Source organism: Lynx rufus, unplaced genomic scaffold (genome assembly GCF_022079265.1).
Source record: "Lynx rufus isolate CCGP_SWC_20201006 ecotype Redwood Valley unplaced genomic scaffold, mLynRuf1.p SCAF_22, whole genome shotgun sequence".
Classification (NCBI taxonomy): Eukaryota; Metazoa; Chordata; class Mammalia; order Carnivora; family Felidae; genus Lynx; species Lynx rufus.
This window is the reverse complement of record NW_025814837.1, coordinates 965079-992897: the sequence shown is the minus strand read 5'-3', so window position 1 is coordinate 992897 and position 27819 is coordinate 965079. Positions and strand designations below refer to the sequence as shown.

General features: G+C 35.4%; 1 protein-coding gene across 1 annotated transcript in view; it reads left to right on the top strand.

Annotated features, from left to right (window-relative positions):
• The window catches only part of PIK3C3 (phosphatidylinositol 3-kinase catalytic subunit type 3), a 147775-nt gene that overhangs the window by 25469 nt on the left and 94487 nt on the right, over positions 1-27819 (top strand). Inside the window, exons 5-9 of the mRNA XM_047086907.1 lie at positions 17984-18070; positions 20178-20273; positions 22881-22952; positions 26133-26237; positions 26923-27015. Of these exons, the coding sequence (XP_046942863.1) occupies positions 17984-18070; positions 20178-20273; positions 22881-22952; positions 26133-26237; positions 26923-27015 (453 nt within the window). The remainder of the gene's footprint in view (positions 1-17983; positions 18071-20177; positions 20274-22880; positions 22953-26132; positions 26238-26922; positions 27016-27819) is intronic.

Here is a 27819-nt window from a genome sequence, read left to right as displayed (position 1 = left end):
GCCAAGGAATGGGATATTGGATCAAGAGTGGGGTTAAGAAAACAATTTCAACTAGAATGGAGAAGGGCAAGACATTCTGGTGATTTGAGAATCTAAAAAGGAAGACAGCCCCAGAGAATCAGTGATTCTCAAGAGGTGATTTGGGCTGGGCATAAGAAGGATTTATGACAGGAATTGTTTTGAAGAAAAAGTCCCTAAAGATAACAATATTTATATTTAAAATATATTTTAATAAATATATAAATAAAAATATATTTAAATAAATATATATTTAAAATATTTTAAATATAAATATTGTTTTGTTTTGAAGGCACTAAAAGCACTTTTGAAGTAGGTCTATGTGAGACAACCTAATTGAATTAGTTGAATTTTATCTTCTTCATCAAAATGTTCTTTAGCCTAAGGGAGTTAACCAAGTAAGTTAAGTGGTAATTGAACCCTAAGAGTGGTGAGAAGAGGTAGTAGAAGGCACTCACAGACTGTAGATTAATTCAGTTTTCCCAGCCCTGCCAGGTTAAATGCCTGGGTTTTAAAATCACGTATGTGTACAGTTATGTTTTTAATTTTTATTTTAAAACAATTCAAATAAAAATAATACTGTAATGGACACCCATGTATTCATTGTTAAGATTGAACATTCAACATTTGCCTTGTATCACAGTGTTTTAAAAAAGGATGAAAAAAACCACAGATACTTGTTAAAACTTCCCTCGTTTTTTTTGTTTGTAATTTGCTTTTTTAAGCTTAATGCTGTTTTTGAAATTTATCCATGTCAATATATGTAGCTTGAGTTCTTTCATTTAAACTCCTGTGTAGTATTCCATTGGATGAATAAATCAGTTTATTTGTTCTCCCAACAATTTCAGCTTTTTGTATTATTAATAGGGCTAAAGTGAATGTCACTTATTGCCCACAAGTGATTTCTTTACTATAGAAATCTAGGAGTGAAGTTGTTGGATTGCAAAGATTAACATCCATACATTTTCTGTTCCATTTATTTCTAAATTTCAGGTAGTTTTTGTTGCTATTGTATATATTTTCTAAGGAGTGTATTTTTAGATTGGTAAAAAGGAATTTGGAATAACATTGATTCCTGTTTATTGACCTTATGTTCAGCAACAATTCTGAACTCATTGTTTCTAATAGTTTGTCTGATAGTTCTTTTGACTTTTTTATGTGATAATCATCTTAAAAAGTTTTAATTTCTTTCATTTATGTTTTTCTTGTATGACTGGTACATGAAGCTCTGGTATAGTGCCTAACAGAAACAGTAGTAGAGGCATCCTTGTGTTCCTTCCCTACTTTAGTGAAAATGCTTCTTACATTTAACCATTTGATAAGATGTTGGTTACCACTTCCTCGTATATTTTTTAAAAATCAGGTTAAGAAGGTCCTCTTTTACATTACCAAAGCTTTATGCGATGCATGAGTGTTGAAACTTACCAAAAAATTTTTGGGATCCTTTTACCAAATTTTTTTTCAAAGCAGTTAGTGTAGAAGGCCTGAGGGCTGCTATTTTTATGAGGTCCTGCCTGCAATGTTGGCCCTTGGCTGATGTTTGAGAACTTGGCTTCTGAAACATTACCTAGCTGGTATAGATGTATAACTGTGCCTAGGCTGTCTGTACATTGTGATTGATGGTGAACACCTGCTTTCTTCCTAGGAGTCTAGAACTTTGGTAGGTGATAGCAGAGAATGCCTGTGTGACTAGCCCTCTATAAAAACTTCTAATCTCAGTCTCAGTGGGCTTTCTTAGGCTGCATTTTCCTTGCTAGAGAAAGAAGCATACCCAAGTATGTTTCTTTTTGGGCAGGGGAAGGAAGGTATAGGAAGCCTGTGTATGGACTTTTCCAGACTCTGACTTTTCTGTTTCCCTTACTGAACCATCTAGCTGTATATTCTTACTGTGTTGCTATAATAAATCTTAGCTGTGATTACAACTGCCTCTGAGTCCTGTGCATTTGTCTACTGATTTTGGGGACCCTTGATAACACTCAATAATGTAATGGATTACACTAATAGGTATTCTGTGTTAAACTGTTCTTGCATTCTTAGAATAAATCCTGTTTCATCATGATACGGTTTTTTTTAATTCCTTGATTCATTTTGCTAATTTTATGCTGAAGTTTTGCATCTATATTTATAAGTAAGAATTGCCTATAACTTTCCTTTCTTTGACTTTATTGCTCTAATTTTACTATCATGGTCATACTGATCTTAGCACGTTGTGTGGATCCAGATTATGAAACCACTTGAGTTTGAAAAAGGGAAATAAAGGGGGAAGAATCACTCTACCTAATATTAAGGCATACGTATGTTTGTGATAAATAATGTATTATTCTTTTTTTGTGTGATTTCTTGATTTATGTTTAATGTTTTTATATTGTTATATTTTGAAATAGTTGTTTTATTTTCAATAACATACTACCTGAATTTCAGACAGATGTATTCCAGTTTGCTATGATTATTGATTTTAGCTTTCATTGGATTGTAATTGTAGATTGGAAACTCATCTCTTACGAGACTTACCTTTCTAAGTTGTTATACCTATTTTACTGTTACTTCATATGTTTTAGCTGTTTGTTGTGGGAGGATTTTCAGTTTTTCTTAGTCTTCACATTATTGAAATTGGAACTCAAACCCAATGTTACTTGCTTATCTGCTGTTACCGTTAGATGAATGTAGAGAACAGAAGAGCTATTTTGGAAAACTGAGATTGGCAAATGTTTGGGGTTTTAGAAATATGATTTAAGAAAGGAGTTTGTGATAGGCTGGACATCATTTCTTGTTACAGATTTAAGGACAGATTATCAAATTGATGATTTAAATGTGTACTTGCATAATGGTATTCTCTGGTTAGATTTTAGAGACATTAGAAACATGGAATTATCCATGGAGATGGTTTGAAAAATGAAGGCATTGCCTTTTATTTTATGCTTTTAAAATTAATAGAACTATCAAAACTGATGGAAGATTTAAATGGTAATGAGATATATTATAACTAGGTACGAAGACTGGCAGTCAAAACCCCTGATTTATAGCTCTCACAGTTCATTGCATAACCAGCTATTTCTGCATTTGTAGATGTTTTTCATTGATAAAAAGTGGTCAGTTGGACTCCATTCTCTCTGTTTTTATAGAAATCATAAAAATGCCCTTATTATTGTGATTGTTATCATCATCATCACAATGAAAAACAAACAATTGAAACTTGACCACATAGTAATGAATACAGTAGAAGTATTGTCATGCTCTCAAAAAAAAATGAGAACCCCATTTATGTATTTTGTCTATAATAATGTACTTTAGGGGCACCTGGGTGGCTCAGTCGGTTAAGTATCTGACTTTGGCTCAGGTCATGATCCCAGGGTTCGCAGTTCCAGCCCCGCTTCTGGCTCTGTGCTGACAGCTCAGAGCCAGGGGCTTGCTTCAGATTCTGTGGGGGAGGGGCAGGGAAATCTCTGTCTCTGTCTCTTTCAAAAATAAATAAACATTAAAAAAATTATAATAATGTACTTTAGTGACAAGAAACCAGCAAAGCCAAAAAACTCCTATTTTTAAATGTTTACATTTTGGGGGAAGGAAAACAGTGGTCAGAAGTGTTAATGGAAAAATTTCTTACTTTAAAAATGAAAAAACAGAATCCTGCTATAAAATTTCAGTTAGGCAGAAGCATCTCACTTTGGCTTATTTCCTTCCTTAGATCTTTTGTAAATGACAGTAATAAACAACAGAATTATGATGACAGCTGCTGAAATTACTCAAGGCTATGAAACATTTTCAGTGGCACCACTGACATCATCAAAAATACCTCTTAAGTACAGGTTTTTATATAAATAATACGTGTAACTTTTATAAACATACCTTATATGATTTGATTCTGTGTTGTTGTTCTTTTTTGTCATAAAAGGAAGATTTGGGAATCTCTTCTAAATTTGGTAGATGGTATATATGGTAGAATCTAATGCTCTATGGTAGAATCTTCTTTATCAATCACTTTGGTTTGCTTACTGTTGTCTGAGACTGTCAAAGCTTTTAGATTTGTCTTGAAAGCAAGGGTAGCAAGTAGACTAAATTAGTTTTTGTCAGTGTAAGATTGAGCCCTAAAAGAATATTGATTGATGTTCTATAAATCTGTTGTCTGTCTTTACAGCGATGGTTTCTGCCAGAAAAATAGGAAGTAACATGCTTTTAAGAGTAGATTAATCTCTGAGAAATTTAACCAAATGAAACTTTTATGATGCAAAAGCTACTCTTCCTAAATAAGATTTACATGTAAAATTTCAAAGTAAAATTGAAGATTTGTAGCTAAGATTTCGTTAATCAGGAAGATAGAAGAAACTTTTGCTTCCTAAGAAAAGATACATAAGTGTGTGTGCTGAGTCTCTAAGACACATACACAGCTGCTTTTTTAATCTCAGTAGTTCACATGAATTCATATATACAACTGTATTTGGTCTTGAATTATAAATTACTATATGGTTTGTATTTGATTTGATACAGGTAGGACGCATCGTCTTATGTTTATGGAAGAATTGTACGTTTTAACAATAGAAATTTATGAGCCATGGTGCATCATGTGAATGCATTAGCTGGCCTATAATGGTATTCTGTTCAATGAATATTTATTAATTTAGCTCAGTTCCAATCTAGGCTCAGGGAATTGTTAGAGTTGAAAGAGTTACATTTTGGCCTTTACGTTGAGGGAATTTAGAGGAAGAAGATACAAGATAGTTGAATTAAACACCATTTATATAATCATGCAGGAGAAAAATAGTCTTGTGTCTGGTAGTAGCAAGCACTTTTATTGGTCAATATTCTCATAACTGTTTCAAGACAGAAATTTTGATCTTTTCACATAGGTTCTGTGAATCTGAAAGTTTTCTGTGTAGTGACGGAGCAGAGTAGGTTTTTTCATTTGTTTAATATGCCAGTGGCAGGGGAAAAAACACAACTTCACCATTTTTTCCCCCTTATATCCCCTAGAGAGCATATGTGTATCTGGCCCAGGCATCATGTATCATATAGCTCCTGTTTTTTGGGGGGTGGGAAATTCATTTATTTCTAAGAGTCCTCGTAAAGTTTCTTGACATGAGTAAGGTTTGATACATAAAACCTATAAATTTCTCTATATAGGGGTTTTTAGTAAACTACATATTGAAAAATAGTAGTTTTTAATTTACACAGTTCTTTACTTGGACCTAGTTGAAAGGCTTTTGGAAGAAATAATTTGAGAGAGAACAATTATGTTAGTGCCTGGTTTCTATTTTAGGTGATCAAATTAAATTATTCTGCTAGGTCTTAAAAAAATTTTTTTTTAATGTTTATTTTTTGAGAGAGAGAGAGATACAGAGCACAAGCAGGGGAGGGATAGAGAGAGGGGGAGACACAGAATCTGAAGCAGGCTCCAGGCTCTGAGCTGTCAGCACAGAGTCTGATGCAGGGCTCGAACTCACGAACCGTGAGATCATGACCTGAGTTGAAGTCAGACGCTTACCAACTGAGCCACCCAGGCACCCCTGTGATTTTTATTAAATTGGGATCATATTGTCTGTGTGTTTAATTGAGTCCCATTCTTGCACTTAATGTGTTTTTTAAAAATTGTTCCAGGTCATTTAAGAGACTTCTACCACATGATTTTTTTTTTTTTTAAGTTTATTTATTTTGAGAAGGAGAGCCTGAGCAGGGGAGGGGCAGAGAGAGAGAGGGAGAGAGAGAATACCAAGCAGGCTCCACACTGTCAGCACAGAGTCCAGTATGGGGCTTGAATTCAACGAACTGTGAGATCATTACCTGTGCTGACAATTAAGAGTCAGAGGTTCAATCGACTTAGCCACCCAGGTGCCCTTCTACAACATGATTTAAAAAAAAACTTTTTTTTAAGTTATATATTTATTTTGAGAGAGAGAGAGAGAGAGAGAGTGCATGCAGGAGGGGCAGAGAGAGAGAGGGAGAGAGAGAATCCCAAGCAGGCTCCACACTGTCCACGCAAATCCTGATGTGGGGCCTGAATTCAAGAACCACAAGATCATTATCTGAGTGAAAACAAGAGTCGGATACTTAACCGATTGGACTACTCAAGCACCCCTCTAATGAAGTTTGGGGTGATGGTGGGGTTCGTGGGGTCCAGAGCCAATGACCAAGAAAATTCTTGAAGATGTCTTTGGTGAAAAAAGGTGATTTTATTAAACCATGGGGATAGCACCCATTGGCAGGAAGAGCTACACTGTAAGTGTGGCGGGGGGAGGGCGGGTTTGTGGGGGTCGTGGTGACCATTTTATGGTGTTGGGGGAGAGGGGGTTTCCAAAGAGACTTTGACATGCTAAAGACTTACTGGAGGCCTAACTGTGGTCAAGCTAAGGTTGTTTTTCCCTCTAGCAAAGCATTAACATTGAGACAGCAGGGAGTTCCTGGACTTTAGGCTATGATGGATGGGATTGCCTTTTTCTGGTAAACTGATGGAGACTCTTATGAGTTTAACCATTTGTTTTTTGTCCTTTCCCATTTTTGGGTAGCCATGAATGTCCAAGAAATATCATACTGTCCCACCTGGGAGGGAAGGTGCTGTTAGTCTGCACCTTGCCCTCAGCTTGCCCCATGCTCCCTCATCACCTCTACAACATGATTTTTAAAGACTACAGGAATTTGCATGCTGTGGATGGATATGCCATAATGAATTTCAGCAGTCCTCTATGGTTGAATATTCAAAATGTTTGTGAATCTGTGCTGTTGTAAAGCCATTATCCACTTTAAATTTTCTGTTGGCTTGAAAATAAAAAAGCAGGATTTTTCTGAGTCATATTTAGATTGCTAATTTGATTTGCTCATATACTATATTTCCATGTTATCAGACATAGTCATAAGGTATATGTGGGTGCTTAAAATCAGGATTAAAGTTTGGTGTACATCTTTGAATTCTTTTAATTTATCAGTTATATTCTGTCTTAGGTGTTCATCTTGTTTTCCAGCTACATACTAAACTCTTTATGCAATCATGTCATCTCTAATGTTGCAGGATTTTTTACCTCAGCACCCAGGTTGTATTGTCTCGCCACTTCGAAGAATGAAGAGATGGACACACAATAAAATTAGCTGCATGCAAAAGTTTATTAAAGTATGAGATCAGAAAGGAGGAATAGTATGAACCTCTCTTTACAGAGAGGGGGCATCTGAAAATGAATGCCTGAGACTATAGGCAAGGGACTTTGTATTTGTTCCAAATACTCGGAGCCCAGGAAGAGACCAGCTACAAGCACTCGGGAATCTGAAAAGACTTTATTTCACACCTGTGCTGGCCAGTGGGGTCACTTCCAAGGGCTGAGCCTCCATTTTGGGTTTTACTAATCTTTTATACAATGTGCTTCCAGGTTGGGTGGGACTAGTATAGTCAAGCTTCTGGTTCCTGGCTGCTCGCTGATGCAAGAGGCAAGCAAGATTGCAGAAGCCAGAAGCATGCAAGGGGAGTATCAGGCCTCAGACATCTTGCTGGCTCTTCTTGCTTGCTTTTACCAGCTTTCCTTCTCATGTTTTATAAGGTTTTTGTTGGCCTCTTTCCTTTCCCCTTGTTCCTTCTCAGACTCTATCCTTATTGGCTTGGTAACTCTAAATGCCTAGTCATTCCTTTTTAATTGGGTTTTTGTTGTATGAGGGGTGGTCTGTGGCCATACTGTTCCTTGTGGGTCATTTATGGTCTACTTATTTTTAGTCAGGTCTTTCGTCATAGAGAAGCCTGAGGTGGGGAGGAAGAGGGGGGCAAAGGGGAGGGGTAAGTGGTGTCTGTCACATTCTCAGGAGGAACTTTATGTCTGAGGGATTTTGCTCTAGATCCAAAGCTCCCAGCATTGTTTTAAAACGTGCGTTTTTCCCCCACCCAGGGACCTCAGGTCCTAACCTTTCCCTCTCTGCCTATTTTATCCTATCTTTGCCTATCATATTAATAAATAAAAGTAATCCCCTTTCATGGCACTTGTGAACTTAAGCCATGTATCTGATATTGTTTGATAAATACATGTTGATTGATGTCTTTTGTAAAGATAAAGTAGGTGTATGAATATGGAAGAAATTGGCCAAGGAATATTTGTAAAGCAGAAATCCTTTCTCTCCATTTTCCTTGTGAGTGAGTCTCTTCCTCCTCCTCCTCACAGATTCCTGGGCAGACTTGAAATAAACATTGCTTTTTAGTCCTTATTCTTTCCTTTCCCTCTTTAGGCTTTAAGTGTAGTATCTACTATAAGGAAAAATCTAGATATTGATGAACCTCAAGAAAGCAGATTCCCAGTAAGCGTCTTATGTATATATAGATCTTTCTACCCTCCACCTTAAAGACAACTTGATTTATTTAATTAAATGTTCACTGAGGACTACCTTCCTCCTGTTTCTTTAATGCCTGAGCATATCAAGCTTATTTTGATGCTAACAGCCATTTCCTCTGCCCTGGAGGTTTCATTCTTTTTGTTTGGCTGATTCCTTTATGTTTCAAGTGCCTGCTTAAATGTTAGGTGCTTGAGAAGCCTTAAGACTACCTATTATTTTGTGTCACAGCACCCTGTTCAGTACTTTTACATCAGTGTGTCAATTTGTTGATACACATATAGACATTTACCATATGATTGACTCACCCCTTCCTACCCTTAAGTTCTATGAGGGCAGGAACTTGCTTCTGTTGTTCAATATTCTGTGCTTCCCTCCAGAGCAGAGGACCTAATGGAAGTTTGTAACTTGCAATAGCAATCAAGTACTATATATTTATGTTGAGAGTATATAAATGTTATGCCCAGAATTCATGATCCCCAAAAACCACCAGGGAGCCGAGTCCGATGCAAAAGCAAAAGAGCCTTTATTCGAGCTAGCTCGAGCTCAATCCCCTACCTGCACGGACGCAGCGGTGAGATACCGGGGAGAGAGAGCGTGAGTTTCAAAAGCACAAAGGTTTTATTGGGGTCTGGGGGCAGTTGGTGAAGTAATGGCTATGGCCTCAGCAGATTGGCTGGGGAAGGGTTGGAGTCCTGTAACGCAGGTCACCGGCCGTGTTTTGATCTGGAAGTTTGAACGGGTGAGTGGGAGGTTACTCAAGGAGAGGAGGCGTGGTCAAGGGGAAGGACACAGAACAAGATGGAGTCGGCAGGCGTAGGCCCGCCCTTTCAATAAATACTACGGAAAAGTGGCCCAATGGCATGAATCATTCTTCTCTTCAGTTTCCTTTTGAGTGTTACCCCTTTCCCTAATACCGTGTTTCCCATCCACTCCCCACAAGTCTGAAGCAGAATTCTGAAGTATATAAACATTTGTTTTCCATCTATCACCCTTTTACATTAGAAGACTTTTCAACAGATATATTCATTGAGTAAGGGCTAGGTTCTATCAACCCTCATAGTTTTAGCACTCAGGAAGCTTATAGTCTAATAGAGCAGATAGAAATATATCTAGTAAAACAGATAAGGAGAGATGAACGGTGAGTTGTGATCACAAAGTCGGTATTCCCAGGGATGACTGTCAGATTTGGGCAGCAAATTGGCCTACTTTTAGTTCTGTTCTTAGTACTTGTATTGAACACCTACTAATCTGAGACCTTGTTTTTGCCTTCTCATTACATCTGATAATACATGGTTGGTTAGTCCTCCAGGCAGTTTCTTGGGCATGTTGTTACTTGCTTCTTACAGATTTTTTTTTTTTTTTAATTTAAATAGACTTTAAAATCCATTGCTGTAATTTTGGAGAAGTTAGAGCTAGTAATTTTGCTATTACTTCTATGACAGTGGGTTTCTCTCTGAATTCTCTGTGTTTTCTAAGTTTCTCTGTAGAAACCTGTGTTCCTTAAAAAGTGAAAATGACACTTTCATTGATTTGTTGACCTATCTCCTTCCTAGGATGGGCACCCTAGTGAGGATTATTTCTTTACAAGCAATTTGAAACAGACTGTACTGGTTTTATCCTGCTATTTAACAGAATGCAAATTTGCTCCTTTGAAAGATCTAGGTTACTGACATTTCAGACCCAAAATGAAATATAAGTTTAAGTTCATTTTTTTAAAAGTTTATTTATTTTGTGTGTGTGTGAGAGAGAGAGAGAGAGAGAGAGAGAGAGAGAGAGAGAATTCCAAGTAGGCTTTGCGCTGTCAGTGCATAGCCTGATGCAGGGCACATTGCGGGGTCGATGTGGAGCTCAATGTGGAGCTCAGACTTAGGAACCGTGAGATCATGACCTGAGACAAAGTCAAGAGCTGGATGCTTAATGGACTGTGCCACCCAGATGCTCCTGTTAAAGTTCATTTTTGTTTTTTAGTTACTGTGAAAGTTCCCAGACTGGAGACAACCAGCAGCTTTGGACTGCTGAAAATCATCCAAGTTTGTCTCCATTTTTATCAGCACCTATAAGAAAGGAAATGACGTAGATTATGGTCTAATTATGATAGTTGCTTATATTGTGCATAGTGCTTTACAATTTTATAAAATTTTATAAAACTTGTAGTAAAATTTTTTTCCTCTAATATTTAATCATTTCATCCATGTTGAGTCTTCAAAGTAAAATGCCTTTATAAAAGTTTGAAGAGGGGCGCCTGGGTGGCGCAGTCGGTTAAGCGTCCGACTTCAGCCAGGTCACGATCTCGTGGTCCGGGAGTTCGAGCCCCGCGTCAGGCTCTGGGCTGATGGCTCAGAGCCTGGAGCCTGTTTCGGATTCTGTGTCTCCCTCTCTCTCTGCCCCTCCCCCGTTCATGCTCTGTCTCTCTCTGTCCCAAAAATAAATAAACGTTGAAAAAAAAAAAAAGTTTGAAGAACAAAAGGGGTGACTGGAGTATAGTGTGTAAGTTGTAGGAGATCATTTTGGAGAGGAAAACAGGACTTAGGAATTGTAATAACTAATTCTAGACTTTGCCTATTGCTTGAAATCTAGGTAAGAGTTGACTGCCTTCTGCAGAGTCTCTCCCACTGCTCTTTTGCAATTGAGCAATCAACTATATTGTACGCGTGGGCTTTCCAATAAGTGCTGTGCTAACTAGTCTCTAAAAAACACCCTCAGTGATGCCTCCTGATACTTCTACCCTTCTGTTCCACATCGGGATCTGCATTAGTGCTGTGACTCATTTTAACTGATACAGTCCTGCTGAAGTGATGCTATGTCTCTTCCAGGCCTAAACCTTAAGACAGTTTGATAAGCTTCTGTTTTTCACTTTTGGGACAGGGAGCTATATGTGAGAAGTCTGGGTATCCTATTGTACTGACTATATTGAAAGACTACCTGGAGAGGGAAAAGCACTGAGAGTAGATGCAGAAAGAGAGAGGCCCACCCATCCTGGTTTCCCAGTTGAATGCACTTTTTCCCACAAATGTATTAAACATGTGAGTGAAGCAAGCTATCATGAACATTCTAGCTCCAGCCACCAATATGACAGTAGACTGTTGAGACACTGGTAGGCCAATAGAAAAAAAAAAATCTAGGTGTCTCACAAGAAGATGGCTTCTTGACTTCTTGAAGTATCAGAAATAAAAAACTGAATATTGTTTTAAGGCACTCAGTGCCTTAAACTGAGTGCTTTGTTACGTAGTAATAGGTAAATAGTGCAGATGGCTAGTAGACATTTTAAATGGCAACTTTCTAATTCTGCAGAAATTATAAAACTAATTCAAACAGAATTAGTTTTATAGAATATAGAATTTCTTGCAATTTCAGAGTCTGATGCAGGAGACAAACTGGTAAGCAGTCATAGTATAAGTGGTATCTCTCTTGTGGCAGTCACTTTTGCATTCAATGGAAACAGTGATTTTTCCATGTCAGGGTACATAGTATTCCATAGTGTACATGTATCATAATTTACTTAATAGTTTAAGATGGACATTTACATTTCTTTATGTCTAAATTTTCTGTGTTGCAAATAAAGATGCAAAAATGTGAATTTAGGATAATTAAACTTGTCCTCGTGCTTTACCAAGTTTATGGTACTACCATCTTAACCATTGACATTCTTTGTTATAAGTTTGAGAATGGTCACCTTTACTATTCAAATGGGGACATTTGGAATATGCCATATAGGAAGTAATATGTATTAGTAGACATGAATTCTGGAGCTAATGAAAATGACCCCAGAAAATTTATGATTTGTCTGATGATTTAGTAAGGGAAAGAAGGAGCCCCACCACATTCTCCCACATCTAAACTTAGCCTGCTATTGCTAATTCTTTCCTCAAAGGAAACTAGTGGAGAATCAACCACAATAACATAAGTATGAAATTAGTATTTAATAAGTTACAAAAATTAGTTGAACTTAAATGTCTTACTAAGAGTGCATATTAGAGTGGGTAACAAAACCTGGTGGAAGGAACATGGACTTCAGGATCATATAGACCTGGGCTTTAACTCCTCATTCTGCCGCTCTACTGTAGTAGTTGATAATCATCTGCAAATTGGGGTCAGAACTATGTATTTTATAGTGTGGTTAGGTTATAAAAAGTGCCAAAAATTTGGTGTGTGAATAAATGTTATTTTCCTCTTCCTTCTTGCTATATATGTCTAGGAATATAAACTCTAATTACTGGTTTTTACCGTTACTTTGTTCATAAAAGCAAAGCATGTAATATGACCCTTTATATTTTCATTAATTTAAAAAACCAGTTTGGAACATGCTGCAAAGTGTGTGCGAATATAATTCTTTATAGACTACAGGAAATAATATTAACTGTCGTATTTTGCATCCATTATCTCTGAATTTTGGGAGTAGGAATAGAAGTTAATACTTTCATCTTGTAGATATGGGTTCAAACATTACAGATTGGTAGCTATGCTTGTGGTGAGCATGGCATAATGTATAGAACTGTTGAATCACTATGTTGTACACTTGAAACTAATGTAACATTGTTTATCAAGTATACTTCATGGAAAAAATGATGAGTTAGAGGGGCGCCTCAGTGGCTCATTGGTTGGCTTAGTCGATTGAGGGTCCAACTCTTGATTTCCACCCAGGGTTTTGGAATCAAGCTCCATGTCAGGCTCTGTGCTGAGCATGGAACCTGCCTAAGATTCTTGCTCACTCTTCCTGTTTCTCTCTCTCCCTACACCTCTCCTCCCCTGCTCATGCACTCTCTTTCTCTCAAAAAAAAAAAAAAAAAGAAAAAAAAAGACAGTTGGAAAATGGAGTGCTAGGATTATAACCCAGGTTCTCTGGCTCCTAGTCTAGTACTCTTTAGGTCATATTGCCCAGTGTTCTTTTGGTTCTCTTGTAACTAATTCTTAGTCTCTTTCCATGATGATATCATATTTGTTTAATCTTCAACTAGAGCCAATGAAATGCTTAGTCCCTGCTTTGTATGAGGAACTGTGCTAAGCACTTATGTTGCCTTATCCATTTTAATTTAGAGATAACCTCAGGTGAAAAGGAATTTGAAAGCTAATCTGATATTTTTATATTACGATAATCCTCAAACTTTTTGTATGAAGTTACTTTTTTTTCACTCCTGAAACAGTATGACCATGTATTCATGATAAGAATCCCTTAATTGAAGAAGATAAAGAATATTGATGGTGAAAATTTTTGGTTCCTTGAGACATAATAATTGATGGAAGTGTTTGGCTTCCTTGTAGGCATACCACCATAACATACATAATGGGAAAGAAAATGACTGGTAGAGTACCATGTAAGGCTTTGCCACCCAGTTTTGCTTTATGCTGTGAATTTGTTCAGAATGAAAGAGGGGTTTTGATACATGAATAATGCTGTGTTTAAATTACACTTTATAAGACAAAATCTTGTTCCATTTTGAGGACCTTGGAAATTGTCTTGAATACTCTGTGTATTTGAAGTGTCAGTGTATTATTTAATTTCTGAAACCAAGGGTAGATTGGTATGTATATAAGACCTTCAGAGGACTCTACCAACTGCAACTGTAGAAATTATTTTTTCTTTTAAAAAAATGTTTTAAAAAATGTTAATTTTAATTTTTTAAATGTTCATTTTTGACAGAAAGAGAGAGCTTGAGTGGGGAAGGGGCAGAGAGAAAGAGGGAGAATCCCAAGCAGGTTCCAGGCTCTGAGCTATCAGCACAGAGCTCACTGCGGGGCTTGAACTCATAAACGGCAATATCGTGACCTGAGCCGAAGTCGGATGCTTAACTGACAGAGCCACCCAGGTGCCCCAAATGTTTGTTTATTTTGGAGTTAGAGACAGCAGAGCAAAAGCCTGGGAGGAGCAGAGAGAGAGGGAGACATGGAATCTGCAGCAGGCTCCAGGCTCTGAGCTGTGAGCACAGAGCCTGACGTGGGGCTTGAACCCATGAACAGTGAGATCATGACCCGAATATAGTTGGACGCTTAACCGACTGAGCCACCCAGGTTTCCCTGGAAATTATTTTCTTACTGCTAATTGTTTTTTATTATTAATTCTTTTATCACTTCCTTTCAAAATTAAAACACACATGCATACCTATGCCCTGAAATCTTGGAGTATTAAATTATAGGCCTCAGAGAAATACCTTACTGTGTGTAAATGACTTTTTATAGTTTTTTTAGATTGAGAGGAAGGGAATAGACAAGGTAGTTTATTTCTCATTTGAGAAACTATTCTTTTTTTTTTTTTTTTAATTTTTTTTCAACGTTTTTATTTATTTTTGGGACAGAGAGAGACAGAGCATGAACGGGGGAGGGGCAGAGAGAGAGGGAGACACAGAATCGGAAACAGGCTCCAGGCTCTGAGCCATCAGCCCAGAGCCCGACGCGGGGCTCGAACTCACGGACCGCGAGATCGTGACCTGGCTGAAGTCAGACGCTTAACCGACTGCGCCACCCAGGCGCCCCGAGAAACTATTCTTAAAAAAAAGTTTTTTTTTAACATTTATTTATTATTGAGAGACAGACACAGAGCATGAGCAGGGGAGGGGTAGAGAGAGGGGGAGATGCAGAATCTGAAGCAGGCTCCAGTCTCTGAGCTGTCAGCACAGAGCCTGATGTGGGGCTCGAACCCACAAACTGTGAGATCATGACCTGAGCCGAAGTGTGTTGTCTAACCAACTGAGTCACCCAGGCGCCCCAAGAAACTATTCTTATTATAAACCTGTCTCTTTGTAATGAAAATATAAGAAATGTAGAACATGGAGATACTTTTAGGAAAGGCTTCATTATTTTTTAACATGTTTAGATTGGCAAATTATGGACCTTTAAATAAAATGTTTGAAAATTGTTTTTCTCTAAAAATCGTAGATGATTAGTCTCTAGCCAAGTCCATCTGTTATCCTGATAGTTGTATACGGTTTCTGTTATGTATAGGAACGTGTCAAATGTGAAGGTGACATTACTATCCATTTTTTAAAAGACTTTTTAAATATTTTATTTTTGTAGAGAAATATTAGGTTCATCGTGATATTAATAGGAAGATACAGAGTTCCCATATACCCTCTGCCCCCATATCTGTGTAGCCTCCCCCATTATCAGCATCCTCTACCAGAGTGGTACATTTGTTTTAATTGATGAATCTGTATTGACACATCATAATCACCCAAAGTTCATAGTTTTCCACAGGGTTCACTTCTGGTGTTGTATATTCAGTGGACTTGGACAAACATATAATGACCTTTATCCATCATTATAGTATTGTACAGAGTAGCCTCACTGCCCTAGAAGTTCTCTGTTCCACCTATTGATTCCTCTTTCTTTGCAAACCTGAAGCAACCAGTTATCTTTCTATTGTCTCCATAGTTTTACCTTGTTCAGATGTCATATAGTTGGAATCATATAGTATGCATGCTGTGTAGTTTTTTTCAGGTTGGCTTTCTCATTTAGTAGTGTGCACTTCAGGTTCCTCCACATCTTTTTATGGCTTGATAGCTCTTTTCTTGTTAGTACTGAGTAATTTTACATTGTCTGAATGTACCACGTTTATTTATTTATCTATGAAGGACGTTTTAGTTCTTCTGAATATTAGCAATTATGAATTAAGCTGCTATAAACATCCATATGCAGACTTTTGTGTGGACATATTTTCAACTCCTTTGGGTGAATACCAAGGAGTACATTTCCTGGATTTTATGGTAAGAGTATGTATATTTTTTTTTATTTTTTTAAGTTTATTTATTTGGAGAGAGAGAGAGAGGGAGCAGGGGTGAGGCAGAGAGAGAGGGAAAGAGAGAATCCCAAACAAGCTTCATGCTATCAGTGCAGCGCCCAATGCAGGGCTTGAACTCATAAACCATGAGATCATCACCTGCACCAAAATCAAGAGCCAAACCCTTAACTGAGCCATCCAAGTGCTCCAGATCATGTTTAATTTGTAAGAAACTGCCACACTGTCTTCTAAAGTGGCTGTACTATTTTACATTCCCCGTGTAGCAACCAATTTCCAGCAGTGAATGAGACTTCCTGTTCCATTTCTGCATTTTCTTCCTGTTCTATTTCTTCCTGTTCTTTATCTGCATGTGGTGTTGTAGGGTTTTACAGATTTTGGCCATTCTAATAGGTGTTTAGTGGTATCTTGTTTTTTTTTTTTTTTTTTTTGTTTGTTTTTCTTTCTTTCTTTTTTTTTTTTTAAAGAGAACGAGCACCAACAATCTCAAGCAGGCTCTACGCCCAGCACAGAGCCTGGTTCGGTGGCTCATTTTCATGACTTTGAGATCATGACGTGAGCTGAAATCAAGAGTCAGACACTCAACGGACTGAGCCACCTAGGTGCCCCAAGTGGTATCTTGTTTTAACTTGCATTTCCTTGATGACATATTGATCATTTGCCATCTATGTGTTTTCTTTGATGAGTTGTCTGTTAAGGTTCTTTGGCACATTTTTCTTAATTAAGTTGCTTATTTTCTTACTGAATTTTAGGAGTTCTTTGTATATTTTTCATAACAGTCCTTTATCAGGTCTTTTGCAAATATTTTCTCCTAATCTGTGGCTTAGTTTCTCATTTTCTTAACAGTGTCTTTCACAGAGCAGAAGTTTTTCTAATTTTAATGAAGTCCAGCTTGTCAGTGATCTCTTTCATGGATTGTGCCTTTGTATTGCATTTAAAAAAAATCACCTCCATACCCAAGTTCATCTAGTTTTCTCCTATATTATCTCCTAGGAATTTTATAATTTTGCATTTCGCATTTAGGTGTATAATCTATTCTAATTTAATTTTTGTGTGTAAGTTCTGTGTCTAGATGCATTTTTTTGCATGTAGATGTCCACTTGTTCCATCACCATTTGTTGAGAAGACTGTCTTTGCTCCATTATGTTGTCCCTGTTCCTTTGCCAAAGATCATATGTCTGTCTTTATGGAGTCTAGTTCTGGGTTTTGCTTACATGATTTATTCATCTATTCTTTTGCCAAAACCAAACTGTCTTGATTACTGTAGCTTTATATTAATCTTCAAGTTGGGTAGTGTCAGTCCTTCAATTTTGTTCTTCTTCAGTATTATGTTGGCTATTCTTGGTCTTTTGCCACTCCATATAAACTTTAGAATCAGTTGACATCTACAAAATGTCTTGCTGTAATTTTGACTGGGATTATATTGATTCTATAGATCAAGTTGGGAGATACTGACATCTTTACAGTATTGAACCTTCCTATCCATGAGCAGAATATCTCTCCATTTATTTAGTTCTTGGATTTTGTTCCACAGATTTTTGTAAGTTTCTTCATGTAGATCATGTTTTGTTCGATTTATACCAGTCTCGTTTTTGGGGTGCTGATGTAAATGATACTGTGTTTTTAATTTCAAATTTGACTTATTATTGGTATGTAGGAAAGGGATTGACTTTCATATATTAACCTTGAATCATGCAACTTTACTATATAATTGCTTATTAGTTCCTGGAGTTTTTTTGATCTTTATTTTCTACATAGATAATCATGTCATGTGCAGATAAAGGCAGTTTCATTTCTTTCTTTGAAATTCTTATGCCATTTATTTCCTTTTTAATGTCTTATTGCACTTTTTCCCACTATTATGTTGATGATCATTACCATTTTTATTCTCCTTTCTGTGAAATCTATGTTAAAATTTTCTTCATTGTATTTGTTCTGCAGCTCACCAAAGCTCATCGACAAGGACACATGGTGAAAGTAGACTGGCTGGACAGATTGACATTTAGAGAAATAGAAATGATAAATGAGGTGGGTTGTATCCCTCGTTTTTTGCATTTTGTTTTCTTACAAAATATTTTTTCCATATTTCTAACTCAAACTTTGTTTTTTTTTAACTTTATCTTATTATGAGAGAGCATGTGCATGTGTGCATGAATGGGGGAGGGGCAGAGAGAGAGGAAGATAGAATCCTAAGCATGCTCCGTGCTGCCAGCATGGAGTTCGACTTGGGGCTTGGTCCCAGGAACCATGAGATGGTGACCTCAGCTTAAGTGACTGAGCCACCAGGCAGCCCTCTAAGTCAAACTTTTTGAGAAGCATTGTTTATTGACAGATAACTTACAAATGTGAGAGCATTGAGGATAACCTGTAGTTGTGAGTTCTATGGTAATAATTGGGAAATTTGAGATACCTGTTTTTCTTTAATTTTAATGTTCTCTCAAACCATGAAGTAGGTATAAGTTATCCTTAGTGTACTGAGTATTATACAAGTGAAGCCTGTGTTAAACTTGATGCCTCTTTTGGGTGTTCTCTTTCTCCATTTGGCAGCATATATTTATGTTCAATTCAGTATTGGATTCTTTCAACCCAGTGCTACCTGTTTATTTCAGTAATCTTAAGTCATTGTTAGTAATTCTCCCCAGTTAAGATACAGTGTGTATTATGTACTACGTACAGCACTCTGCACCCTTTGTAAAGTTACATGGTTCAAAGTAATTTGTTTGTTTTTTAATCTTGTTTACTGGCCCAAAATATGTTTAATTAAAAGATGGCTTCCGTGAAACTCCGAAAGTTAGAACAAAATTTTCTTTTCTTTTTTATATATTTGCACTGACATACTACATGTTTGGCCTAACATTCTGTGTCTGGGTAATAGAGAGAACAATCATTTTAATCACATTAGGAGAGAGGAATTTCAATTTTTGTGATATGCCTAATTTACTGTGATTACCACAGGGCATAACTGACTTATTTTATATTCTGTGAATGTTTTTTTAGCAGGTTGAAAGAGAGAAATTTTTAATTTACAATGAACACTTATAAAAGTTAAATTCTATTGTTTATTTAAAAAAAATGAGTGTTTTGTTTAACAATACTTACATTCAGTATGAATAAACTGGGCATCTTTTCTAAATTTATTCATAATACATTTTCATATTGAAACTGAAAGAAAAATTTATTTTTTGAATTTTTATAATAGTTACATTCCTAAAATAGTTAAATCAAAGTGTTTTCATTTTTCTGTTCTTCAACTTAGATACCCTTGAGTGTAGAAGAAGCTGTGTCACAGCTTACTTTGTCCAGCCTTACTCACCTTCCCTTCTTTAAAAGATAGGAGAGCATTGCCATTACCATAATTAGACTATTATATGCTTCATAAAACTGAACTATTTAAGTGACTTCTTTAGACCTTTATGATTTTATACATACAGATTTAATACCATTTTTAAAACTGGGTTAAGACTTATCACCCTTTTAGACTTTATTTTCACTTTATTATTGTCCTAGTGTTTGCTTTTTCCTTAAGAGGACACATTTATACATGCAATATTTTTTTATGTTGGAGAAAAGTAACTATTTCCTAGTATATTTAAAGTATATTGATAAAAATGTATAAATGATTGCCAGTTATCTTAAGACCATTTGTGAATTGTGAATAACTTGTAAAGGTTGTATCTGGGAAGCTCAAATAGCTTCTGTTTTTAATTATATACTTTACTTAATTTACATACTTAGACATATGGTTTAAGGATAAACAGTTATTTGCTTAAATTAGAAGTACAAAACATCTTTATTTCTGAAATAAAATAGTTTTCGTGAAAATGTATATAAAATACCTTCCAAGATTTTATATAATATAATCCAACTAGAATAAACCAGAAATGTCATTGACTTTGAGGAGGGAATTATAGGAGAATAGTAGACACTACTTTATAAAACAATGGTGCTATATAAAATAAAATAGCAATACTGTATAAAACAGTGTGTTTATAATAATGCAATAAAAATTTACTACATTTTAAGTTGTACTTGATAGGTCATGTATTACTGAATTGGAAATAATGATGTATTACTGATCCTTTAAAGGAATGTTGAAGATATTATTTTTCATAAAAATCTTTTTTTTTTTTTTTAGAGTGAAAAACGAAGTTCTAATTTCATGTACTTGATGGTTGAGTTTCGATGTGTCAAGTGTGATGATAAGGAATATGGTATTGTTTATTATGAAAAGGTATTTGTCTTGGAACTGTTTATAGTCTCTGAAGTAGAGGGGAGGGGAAACATTAAAAAAAATTACTGTTGTACCTGCTGAGATGAATTATTTGGTTGCAGGATAGCAGCAGACAGCTGTCAGCCGCAGCTGTTTGTGTATACACAAATCAGATCATATAGCTACAACAAGATTACAAAAACTGATCATTCATGTAATGGAGTTCTGGGTTCCAGAATTCAATAAATATGCAACAGATTAAAAACTTTTTGATTAATTGTTTTGTAAATTGACAAGTAGGACATTAAAGCAATAGCTTTGTTAACAATTGATATTCATTTGAAAAATAAAAAGAATAATTTTTTTTAAGTGATAAGGTGTTGAAAATTAAGCGTATACTTCTTATTTGAGTAAGCATATATAATGTGTTGGAATTGTATATGTGATCCTTACATAAGTATGCTTATGAAAGCCATTCTAAATATGTATTTTTTATATATAATTAATGCAGAATTAAGAAAACCATGTTATCTGACTGAGTGATAACAAGTACGCACTTATGGATTTGTTCTGGTCTGCTCATTATGCAGAAGAAAGTACGTGTATGTTTGATATGTAGCTAGATGAAAAATATCTGTGCCTTTAATGCTTGTTGAAGGGTCTTAATTTAAGCACTATAGAAATAATTGCATGCATAGTTCAGAACTATGTAAACCAGGTATTATTGTGGAAATACTTAGGTGCTTAAATCATCGTGGGTGAGGACAGACTTTTTGATACATGGCATAATAGAATAATATTTCTTCTAGTATATAGTTATATGCAGTATATTTGTTTATTAGAGGCAGCACTTCTAAATTATATTTACGCTCTAGTGTTATTTATTAAAGCTGTCTCAGTGATTTTTGAAAATATACATCTTTTTATAACTATAAATTATTTGAAAGATCTTTTTGTAATGGAGTTTTAAGGTTTATATAGTTCATTTATGATCATTTTTTTGATACTTTTCAAGTTAACATATATCTTTTTCTCTTAGGCTTGTACCCCTTCTCTTTAATATAAGGTTAGGAAAAGTTAACTTGTTTCAGCTTTTTATTTTATAAATGATAGTCTTTGGTAAAAAGACATTAGGAAGGTAGACTATTTAACATTGTTTATTAATTCATTAGAAAAACTGCATTAAAAACAGTGGGAAATACAGATGAGTGAAATTATTTTGTCACTAATACACTTTAATAAACTCACATTTTACATTTTATACTATATATCATATAATTTAAAGCATTATTTCCTGCCCATGTGGAGTTTATATTGCAAAAACATGATAATGGAAATGGTACTTTCAAACATAAGAGATGTGAAGAATCTTTTGAGAGACAGCTTTGATAATAGATGAAATAATAACAGAACAAAAATTAGAAGAATTTCAAGTATTTTTGAAAAGGTTCTTGACCCCTTTCTACTGCTTCTTGAAAATTGCTCATAAATTAATGCCTGTCTACCTACCCTGTCATATTTCCACTTAGTGTAAAGATTGCTGGGCCAGTGTATTGAATCTAATGGAAATAGACTTTCTTGTCACCTGTCTTTTGTGACAGATAGCCTTAGTGAAGATTACTTGTCACAGTTGGGCTGATAAATGTGTCTTCTGGTATTGTGACTGAGAACCAGCCTGTTAAACAACGGCTGTGGGAATTTGTGGTTTTCTGTAAGACTCAATTATTGAACTAAAGTCAAGTCACAGTACTTCCCCTATTTCAGTCTCTCCTGGTTTTGTGCACATTATCTAACAAAGGAAATACTAGCATTTGGAAATTGACAGAAAAACTTGATCCAAGATGTACAGTTAGGAGGAAATGAATTTTGCCCTTAATTAGTTTAGCTTTTCCCACTATGTACACAGTTACATTTATTATGCTGAATTACCTCTCTTGCCTGATTTGGATAAAAATAAAAGCCAATACTCTTCAAAAATGATAATACCAACAAAATAAGGCAGCTTTATTTCTTAATAATTGATGGATTGATTCCTTTTATTCAGGTTTGCATTGCATTGAGGAGGTGTCCCTCTAAGAAGCAATGCTGCTGAGTCTCTGTGTATAAAGTTCAGCAACATTAACTCCACACCTAAAATCTGACTTCTTTGAATGGAACTTTATTGTGATAATTTGAAAAGTTACCAACATCTACTCAGTAGTTTTTGCAAATAATGCAACACATCCCTTGTGCATTTTATTCATATTTATACTTATTATATTTTAATTATACTTTGTGGTTTCTTGTTTTAAGTTGGAAAATGAGGACATACTAATTTTGACCCATTATCATTATAAACAGTTAAAAAAACTTACAAAAACAATCTACTAATTTCTATATCTAATATATCTAAAAACTGTAACAACTTTTTGTTAGATTTTATTTTTCCCAAAGTATTTCCTCAGCAACAACAGGTAAAAAATGGATATGTATTTTAAAATACAGTTGAAAGAAGATACTTTTTTTTAAAAGAGAGGAATGATGTTCATTAAATAGAATTAAAATACATAGGATGTGCATTATCATGTATTATTTTTTACTATTTGGTTAAATTTTATCTGTTTTTTAACTTACTACACTGTAACCCAGGATGGTGATGAGTCATCTCCAATTTTAACAAGCTTTGAGATAGTGAAGGTTCCTGATCCTCAGATGTCTATGGTGAGTTATTGTCAAATTTCTTATGAAAGTGTGTTTCTCCACAGTGATTATGACTTGGATCCACACATACACTTTCTTTTAAAAAAGTATGTAACTAATTCAGACACCTAAAAGTAATTCATAAGTCCATTTTAGCTATCTGGAGTCAAGTTCGGTGAACTTTTACAGTATCAACACCTAAAAATAAGGTCAGGAGAGTATAGTATTGGGGAACCATTTTATTTGATTATTGGAAAAGTTAGGGAATGTAGTCTTGAGAACTTAGGGAACAGGTATTTGAAAGGTTGTCGTCATGTGGAAGGGGAGTTTGTTTATACTGGGATGAAACTGTAGGCTCAATGGATAATTATAGGGAGACTGATTTTGTTGGAAAATATGGAAGATTGTTGTAGCTACAAGAACTTTTTTATTTGGATCATGGTGACTTGGATGATTTTGAGAGATACCTACATATGGAAGTTTGAGATGATAGCACTTTCAGGGATAGGAAACAGGAAGAATTCTTACTTTGTACCAGAGGATTAATTAGATGACTTTAAATTTAGAAAGTTTCAGGCAAAAAATACTTTTAGTAGCATAATGGATACCATGATATTCACACTTAAAACTCCTTTACATCACTCTGAACCATCTTATTCTTATTTTTTTTTACCTTTCTAATTGGATTAGTTACCTTCCTAATCAGACCAAAGTGGATTAAAAGTGGCATATTAGAAGATAAAAACATGATGATAGAGGTAAATACACATCATTAAAGCAGGAAGTAATAACTGATGGCCCAACATCAAAGGAAGAGATGGCAGAAAAAAAGCATAAAAATTAGGAAAAAAAAGGTCACTTGCAAATCTTTTAGAAACAAACATCCTGAATTCCTTCACAGTCCCTATGCATAGTATAATAAGTTTGAGTTAATATGTCTAAAATTGAAACTGAATTTTCATTATAAGATGATATATTTTTTATTCTGGATATTTGAAACACATGAATGGACATATTTTATGCTTACCTTCAAAGTGGCCAACAGTAAAAAAGATTTTTGGGGTCACCTGGGTGGCTCAGTCCATTTGGGCGCCCTGTGTCGGGCTCTGTGCTGACAGCTCAGAGCCTGGAGCCTGCTTCAGATTCTGTGTCTCCTCCTCTCTGCCCCTGCCCTGCTCATGCTGTCTCCCCCTGTCTCTCAATAGTAAATAAACATTTAAAAAAAATGTAAGAAAAAAAAAAAGTTTTTTATACCAGGACCTTAGTTAGCACTGTTACTCCTACCAAAAAGTCTGGTAAATGAGATGTTTGTATTTTTAGTGTATTCTTTTCTAAAGAAGATACTCATCAAGAGTTAATAGCTTTAGGGTGCCTGGGTGGCTAAGTTGAGTGTCCAAAATTGGCCCAGCATCACAATCTTGTGGTTCCTGGGTTCTAGCTCCACATCTGGCTTGCTGCTGTCAGCATGGAGCCTGCTTTGGATCTCCTGTCTAGCTTCTCTCTCTGCCCCTCTCCCGCTTGCACTCTCTCTCAAAAATAAATAAAGCTTAAAAAAAAAAAAAAGAATTATAGCTTTAACATTATGGATACTGTAATTAAAACAAAACAAAACAGGGGCACCTGGATGACTCAGTCGTTTAAGCGTCTGACTTTGGCTCAGCTCATGATCTAACTGGTGAGTTCCAGCCCCACATCAGGCACTGTGCTGACAGATGAGAGCCTGGAGGTTGCTTCACATTCTGTCTCCCTCTCTCTCTGCCTCTCTCTGGCTTGAGCTCTGTCTTTCTCTCTCTCTCAAAAATAAATAAATATTAAAAAAAATGTTAAAACAATTAAAAAAAGTTTTAAATGCAAGTGGGCAAACACTAAAAAGATAGAAATCCAAAACTAAAACAAAAAACCAAAACTACTCTCCTTATCCCCGTGCTCAAAAATTTAGTTCAGTTTGTAGTCATGATTATTTACCAAATAGAGGACTATATTTTAACAACAACAATAACAAAAAAACCCCAGCTATTATCCTACTGAATCAGAGAATAAAGCACTATAAAACTTCTGTAATTATAAGCACATGTACTAGCACGTGTACATACACAGGTAGACACAGATAGACTGATAGAACAGCAGAAAAAACCCAGAAATAGATCCAAGTACATATGCAAATTAGTATATGATAATTAGTGGCATTTCATTACTGGAACATAGTCGTGGGGAACTGGTTAGCCATTTATAGAAAGATAAAATCAGACCCATACCTCACATCATACGTTTCGAAAAAGATTAAGTCAGATCCATACTTCACATCATACGTAGAGAAAAATTCCAAATGGATCAGGGATTTAAGTATTATAATGAAACCTTACTAGTACTTTACTGTCAGTGTAGGGAAAGCTTTGTAATCATATTATGACTCAAAATCTAGAGACTGTAAAAGAAATGATTGATAAATGTGACTACGTTAAAACAATCATATGGCAAAACACTATAACAAAGTCAAAAGACAAGTGACATACTGGAAGAAACTCTTTTTGACCTACATCACAGACAAAGGGATGAGTATCTAATGTATTGAGGATTCTTAAAAACTGAAGTAATAAAGGACCAGAAAGCCAATTGGAAATTAGGAAAAAGATATGAACAGATAATTCACACATGCAAAATAAAAATAAAATAAAAAAATCTCTTAAGCAAAGACAGTATGTTCAAAACTAATGGCTTTGGCTATAGTTAAAATAGTCCATACCAAGTATACATATGTATGTTCAAGCATTATGGTCACCATCCCTTCCATCAGTCACTGCTGGCAGATGTCCCAGGGTCATTAGTAGCTCATAGGAAGAGGGAATGCTTTAGTCTGGGTTGTCAGGGAAGATTTTAGAGTAAAGGTGATACCCGAGTGGGTATGAAAGCCTTGAATATATGAAGAATGAGGGGGTATAATGAGATATTTTAAGAAGCTGGAACGGTATGTGCATATTATGGCACTAGTGAAGCATAAGGCATATTTAGTTTCCCTATCTCAATATGGTGATATTTAAAAGAAACATACACAGGGGATGAAAGTTGTAACAAGAATAAAATGTTAATTATTTTAAAATGGTTTTAAGTAAGCAACTACTTACTTTTATATTTCTAATTGGCTATTGAAACTTCCTTTTGATGAAGTTTACATTATTGATTAATTTTATAAATAATTTATAGGAGAATTTAGTTGAGAGCAAACATCACAAGCTTGCCCGGAGTTTAAGAAGTGGACCTTCTGACCATGATCTCAAACCTAACGCTGCCACAAGAGATCAACTAAATGTAAGAGAATTTATGGACCAATAATATAAAAATAATGACATGTGTAATTTAGTTGCAATTGATGTGATAACCACTTCATTTGAAAGTGATTCAGGTGCATGTGTTTTCCAGGGTAATGAAATCTGCATAATTTCAACAATTTTGCATTTTCTGTATGTTTTTTGAAATCAATTTTGGGGCTTTAAGAAAATATATTAATCCTGGAGACAGAGAGACAAATAGTATATACTTTCTTGATATAGTGGTCTGGCCACCATATAGAAACTGGCCCCAAGGTACATTGCCTGAGGGAAAGCCTTGGTGTGCAGATATGCATTGTTGTGTGCTTTGACTTGACAGGGAAAGTGTTCATTATTTATTTCCTTTTTCCTTTTGGAAAGAAAGGAGGATTTTGTTATTTTGATATGGTTTATTTTTGGTTGAATTAAATGAGCTCTGTAGTTACAGATTTCTATATGGAGTGTGACTTATTACATCGTTTTTTTCTGTCCCTGCACTCTAATAATATCCTTTTTTGGACTGAGAAGTACAGCAAATTTAAGCCTTACTCTGCTTCATGTACATTTCTCTACATCTGTAATATTCTATTATAGAAATATTTAAATAAATGAAAAATTTTAAATGAAATGGAAATACATAGGAAGAATATATTTAACCAACATAGTTCTTTTTTTCTTTGTTGTAGATTATTGTGAGTTATCCACCAACCAAGCAACTTACATATGAAGAACAAGATCTTGTTTGGAAGTTTAGATATTATCTCACTAATCAAGAAAAAGTGAGTATCTTGAATATTTTCGTATATCAGATTTATTTGCAAAATTTGTTACTAATGAACAGGAGAGGTAAAACTGCCATGGAAATAAAATGTTATTGTCAAAATAAAAACATGCTATAGAGCAATATATATGATACTTCATTTTTTAAATATTACAAAGGGTATATACACAAAGATACATGTACCAGTTTGTTGCTGCATAGATTATGTATAGGTGCATAGTTTGAGTGGGTTAAATCAGAGAGACTTGGGTTCACTTTTGGTACCACTACTTATTCTTACTAGGTAAGGTGAGGAGCATTGCCTTGGAAGCTTGGTTTCCTCATTTTTCTGGTGATGACAATCCTTGATAGGTGAGGTAATACTGGTGAATAACCTGGCCAAGTACCCGGCACATAGTAGATGCAGAGTAAATGTTTCACCTCTATCTTCATGGTTCTCACCTCTTTGAACTTGGATGACTACCAAACTATTTATGTTATTAAAAGGAATATAGAACTTTGGAGGAGATGTGGCTGGAGAGGGAGTATGAGAAATGTAATTTGAAATGTATAAGTTGAGTCATAGAGTGGGATCCATCTTGGCATGCGGAATAGAGGCAAGGTCAGAACTAGACATTTGCTTTTCTTAATGAAACCATGGAGTTACTAAGTTTCTGGAGAGAATTAGGATAAAGTAGTCAGCACTAGATTACAGTCTAGGGACTTGGTTCTGAGTCTTACAGTTGCCACTAAGAAGCTTTTTGAGTACTGGCAAATCACTTCCACCTGTCTGAATTTTAGTTTCTCATATTTAATATGAGTT